Source organism: Arabidopsis lyrata (genome assembly GCF_000004255.2).
Source record: "Arabidopsis lyrata subsp. lyrata unplaced genomic scaffold ARALYscaffold_8, whole genome shotgun sequence".
NCBI classification, from domain to species: domain Eukaryota; kingdom Viridiplantae; phylum Streptophyta; class Magnoliopsida; order Brassicales; family Brassicaceae; genus Arabidopsis; species Arabidopsis lyrata.
Window position 1 is genome coordinate 11,804,096 of NW_003302548.1, and position 5,589 is coordinate 11,809,684.

The following is a 5,589-nucleotide window of genomic DNA, read 5'->3' on the forward strand; positions in this document are numbered from 1 at the left end:
GCTAGACGTTCGATAGGGGTCTTGCACCTAAATCCATTAATCGAAACCTAAGAGGGGCATAGGCGGTAGTACATTATTTACTTATTTTTAATAATTTTAGAACAAAACGTTGTTTTAAAAAAAAAATGTTAAAATTTTATATATTCGAACTTTTTATATATAATTACACCTAGTTTATATATGAAAAGTAAAATAGCTTAATCTCAATAACTAAAACAATTGTGATAAATTAAACTATAATTTACAATTTTAGTAATCAAGTATTTTTTAAAATTTTTTTGTTTTTTCACTTATTCAAACTGATGTGATATAAAAAAAATCATACACTAAACCAGTCGATTTGGCTTCTTTGACCGATTATTACCGGTTTTGAACGTTTAAACCGGTAAACCAATTTAATATACATATTTTCCTAAAATCGGTGCGCCCGAAGGTGTATTAGCACCTAGGTAGGAGCCTAGCCACCGCCTATGACTGATTTTTTGAATCTTGCTTCATAAATATTTTTTTTGAATAGAATGTTAATTAAATTATATTTAAAGAAAAAATAAACGTTTGTACATCAAGTGCGACGGTTTGTAAAACTAGTTGAAAAACATAACTTTGATGACTTAAAATTGAAAGAGCTAAAGAGATTTGAGGTCTCGCCTAGAACCACATTTGGAGACCTTCATCATATCGCCTATCTCCTAGTAGCCGGATTGAAGAGATTTAGTTTCGAACCTTGTTGTCGACCCATCTAATTAAACAAGAAGCTGAGTTTTTTGTTCCTTTGTGTCTCCTCTCATTTCTTTCTCTTCAAACTGCATATATTGCCGCTTGCAGTATGTAGCTGCCAAGGAAACCTTCCTTGCTCCATTAATCGCAACATAATCTTCCTAAATGGCTTTCTGGATGGAAGACGAAAGCCTTATCTTTAATTAGGTTGAGGTCTTGATTTATATTCCCTTGCCTATAAACATTTTTTAAGTATTTTGATTTTTTCATCAGCATTTATGATGGATTAAATAATGTATTTTTAGGTGGAGAGAAAACCTAATTCTACATTACCGATTCTTCTGATTAATCTCAATTATCCATCAAAGTAGAGACGAAGATATGTATGACAAGTGGAATCAATAAGATTTGACACATGGCGTACTCATGACACTTGACACACTGTTTCTATTGGTGATACCGGTATCGGTATCATAAATTAAAAAATATTATTTGCAAAATCGAAAATAAATATATAAAAACATAGGATTACAAAAGGTAATATAACAATCCAAAAAACGTAGGATATACTTAAGCAAAAAAAAAACGTAAATTTCAAAAAATCAGTAAAAACATGATGTTAAAGATAATGTAGTCGCCACGAGTCAATTACCTTGTCCCCATTTTTTCCAAATATTCTCAATCAAATCTTTTTTCAATTGTCGATGCGTTTGTTCTTGACGAATTTGAGCTCGATTGGCCATCATATCATTCACATTTGTAGATGTCTCTGTAGAAAAAGAGTTGTCCACATGACAAGTCCAGCTCCCTTCGCCTTCTACGAAATCAGATAAATCGAACTGAGTCTCTTGGTCTAGTTCATCTTCTACAATAATATTGTGCAATATGATACATGCTCTCATCATCTTGCCCATTCGCTCTTTATCCCAAAACATACCTGGATTTTGAATAATAGCAAACCGAGCCTGCAAGACTCCAAAAGCACGCTCGACATCTTTTCTCACTGCTTCTTGACAACTAGCAAATAATGATGCTTTCGGTCCTTGTGGTCGGGGAATTGATTGGATGAATGTTGCCCACTTCGGATATATACCATCTGTGAGCTAAAAACCCATTTTGTATTGATGTCCATTGACTTCGTAACTGACTCGTGGAGCTCGACCTTCTAATATATCATTAAACACCGGTGAGCGGTCGAGAACATTTATATCATTACACGAACCCAGAGCCCCAAAAAAGCATGCTAAATCCATAGATCTTGTGATGTCACGACCTCTAAAACGATAGTGGGTTTCCCATGTCTGCGTGAATACTGGTCTTTCCAAGCTGTAGGACAATTCTTCCACTCTCAATGCATACAATCAATGCTTCCTACCATCCCCGAAAATCAGCATTCCTTTCCAGAATGAAGTAATCGTTAGAGATCCTCAAGTGTAGGCCTCCTCAAATACTCATTTTGGAATAAATTTATTATGCCATCTACAAAATGCTCTAGGGCTTGGCTCACAGTAGTTGCCCCCATGCGGAGGTATTCGTCCATCGCATCGTTTACAAGACCATATGCTAGATGCTGAAGTGCGCCTATACATTTCTGTTGGGCAGATAGACCTTGCTTTCCAGTAGCATCCCCTTTTTGTTGGAAATATGGAAATTGACAAAGACTTTGAACAATACGAAGGAACAACGGCTTGCTCATTCTAAATCGTCGTTAGAACATGCGATCATGGTAAACGAGATCATCCGAAAAGTAATCGTTCTATAATCGAACATTTCCTTCTTCGCGATCTCTCTCTATATTAGCAACCCTTTTTCTTTTCTTTTTTCCCGCTACACGTCTACTGTAATTATCTAAACCATTTTCAAAACATTTTTCAAACCTTTTCTCCATAGAATCATCAAAAGTGTCATCATCATTAGAATGAGATGCCATTGTATTTTTTGAAGACGCAAAACTTAAAAGAAATAAAAAGCAGAAGGAAAACAATTTGAGAAGGAAAACAATTAAAAGAAATTTGGTAATGGTAATGGTAATTGACGAGGTAATGGTAATGGTAAGTGACAAAGAAATTTGTAATGAGAGAGGATTGACAAAGATTTGTATTGAGAGGAGATTGAGAAATATGAGAAGTATGTTTGTAATAGAAATATGAGAAGTATGTTTTGTATTGAACACAAACAGAACTTATATATATAAAAGAAATTTCCGCAATACAACAAAGTCATAAAGTGTACAATACAAACACTTGTAACCATACAAAATAACAAAAACTAAAAACAACAATATGACCATGAATGTGGATGTAGGATTCACACTCGATTGTCTTTAAGTATTTTTGTGGAGAAAAACTCTAAAATCAACAAATGAAAATAAGGATTTGAAAAGGAAAGTAACCAAGAAACTAAATAAAGCGAAAGAGCTTGGCAATAATAAAATAGTAAAAAGCCTTGCGAAATTGTAAAAGAAAGAGTATGTTGTATTGCTTGATCGTAAGAGGTAAAAAGTTGTTCTCTCCCTAAACACATGCGTTTGAGGTTGTTTTTATAGAGAAAACATGATCAATGCGGTCATTTACTGCTCATAATCGCATTGATCCGCATTAATCATGTAGGTTACAATTTGACCGAAACGGCTTGAATTTGAACTATCTTGGGCTTCGCGTGGATCTTCCAAACTCTTTCTTGTTGACTCCGAACTCCTACGTCTTGACGTTGCCGCGAACCCTCGAACAATATTCTCCTCGCTTCGGCCTTCCTTTATACGAACTGTATGTTGAATAAGAGCGAACTCCGTACTGGTAAAGATCGAGCTCTTTAATAAACAGAATCGAACTTCCGACAGGTCGAGCTCGATTCTCGCAATGAAACATCTAGAAATCCAAGAGGATTAATATGTAATAATGACGTGGACAGATCCAAGTGGATCCTACCGAAGATGTGTGGGATCCGACCCCAACATTTAGCCCCCCAAGTCTTGCGAGCTGAATGCTCGGCTTGGAAGACTTAAGTAAACAGTAATTAATGACTCGAGATCTTTAGCATTCCGGAATTATTCTATGTTTTACGCTATTACGCCGATCTCGGATAATCAGATGATTTGATATCCCTGACAACCGTCATCATTAATTTTTTAATTTTATATTAATACTGCGGGGAAAACTGTCCCACTTCCCAATATTCTCGAGGCGGTTTTCCGCTAAATAAGGTTAAATGGAACGACGGCTTTTACAGCAGCGTACATTTACCCCTAAAGCTTTTACCAAACCAGAAAAAGAGAAACCTCTTAGTAAAAGATGTCTTCCCCAGCCGTCTATGTTTCGGAAAACAAAGATGACAGTCAAGAAATCCCTGTTCCCAGAGGGGATGAAGTCTTCACCCAAAGGGGAGACAAATTTGGTCCGCATTTCAGGTCTCAATCGACCTCTGCTTCCCTTGGCGCTCTTCGCCGCCTTTGTAACATCCCCCAGGAAATTGAATTCTCTCTTCCTAGACCCAACGAGTCTCCGGAAGTGGTGCGAGAGGGTTACTGTTGTGCGTACGAAGTCTATTTCAAAGGCTGTGGTTTGTTTTTTCCCGTACCGGAAGTTATTCTTTTATACCTCCTCCACCTAGGGATTGCCTTTCCCCAAATGGCTCCCAACTTTCTTCGATATGTTCTGAGTACCCTGACTGTTTCGGCAGAAGCAGGGTTTTCCCTCTCCACCAGCGAACTTTTAGGGCTATTTCGAACTCGTGAATCCGCAGCAGCGGGTATTTTTTCTATAAACCCTATCCTTGACCGTAACCTGATCGACGGAATGCCCTCGAATGACGGGCCTTGGAGGAAATATTGGTTCTTTTTCCGAGTCAATCCCCATTCCGTTCAAGGTCTTTCTGGTCTTCTTCTCGCCAATTGGTCGGCTAAACTTGGTCAAAAATCCAACCTTTACTACTTTCCACTATATTAAGTAAAAGAGATAGAATTCTTAACCCAATACTTTGTTTCAGGGAACCAGACGATCCCCCGCCCAACCGTTGACTTCTTGTCCTTCTTTCGAATCGTTTCCGAGGGTGAAACAAATTGGAATTCCTTCACCCTTCAACGCATTCATAAAGCTGGGCTCGCTATTAAAGACGGTCAGACTCACCCCATCGATCCTCCTCCCGAGGAGAAAGACGTCTCGAGCCTGAATGCTCAAGATAAAAGAAAGATGCAGGCTGAAATCAAGGCTCTTAAGGATCAGCTAACTGAAATCGGGAGAAAGAAACGGATAGCTGCAATCTCCAGGGTTGGTAACTTCCACAGGAAGACCCTCTTGGTTGATGACGGTTCGTTAGAAGCAGCCCTGTCAGCCGCGGTAGATACTCATGGAGCGGAGATCCTTAACAACCCTCCAGTTGCCACCGCAATTTGCCCTTCCGAACCTGGGTGTGAGGGAGAAATAACCTCCTCTCCTTGTACAAAGAGGAAGGCTCCAGATTCCGATAATCTATCAAACCAGAGACTTAAAACTGTGAGATTAAGTTCTCCCCCACGAGTCTCTAGCCTTCTACGTTATGTTTCTCCCTCTTCAGAACCTTTAAACTCCGAGCTCCCTCTTCCTGGAGACAGAGTAATTTCAGAGGAAATAGATGAGCCAAGATCGGAGGCTCCCCTATCTCAAGGACTGAGTGTTAGGACTCAAAATCCTTTACCCGCTTCGATTTCAGGTAAGTTTTTACTTAGAAAGCGAGCATTAGCAAAACTTGCCACAGATTGCATCTATTTTATTAATCTGCTATTCTCCTCTGCTTCGCAGGTGGAGAAGAGATTGGAGACATCTTCCGAAGTTTCCAAACCAGGGAAGGGGCGTCCCTTCCTCCTTTTTCGGTCTGGAGGCCAGAAATCCGTCAGAT

The 5,589-nt window shown here is 38.8% G+C and overlaps 1 protein-coding gene across 1 annotated transcript in view; it reads left to right on the plus strand.

Moving 5' to 3' along the window:
- Positions 1-4,007: 4,007 nt before the first annotated feature.
- LOC110225771 overlaps positions 4,008-5,589 on the plus strand; it is a 2,477-nt gene continuing 895 nt past the window's right edge. The window contains exons 1-4 of the mRNA XM_021015742.1: positions 4,008-4,275; positions 4,396-4,464; positions 4,702-5,403; positions 5,493-5,582. Coding sequence (XP_020871401.1) covers positions 4,008-4,275; positions 4,396-4,464; positions 4,702-5,403; positions 5,493-5,582 — 1,129 coding nt within the window. The remainder of the gene's footprint in view (positions 4,276-4,395; positions 4,465-4,701; positions 5,404-5,492; positions 5,583-5,589) is intronic.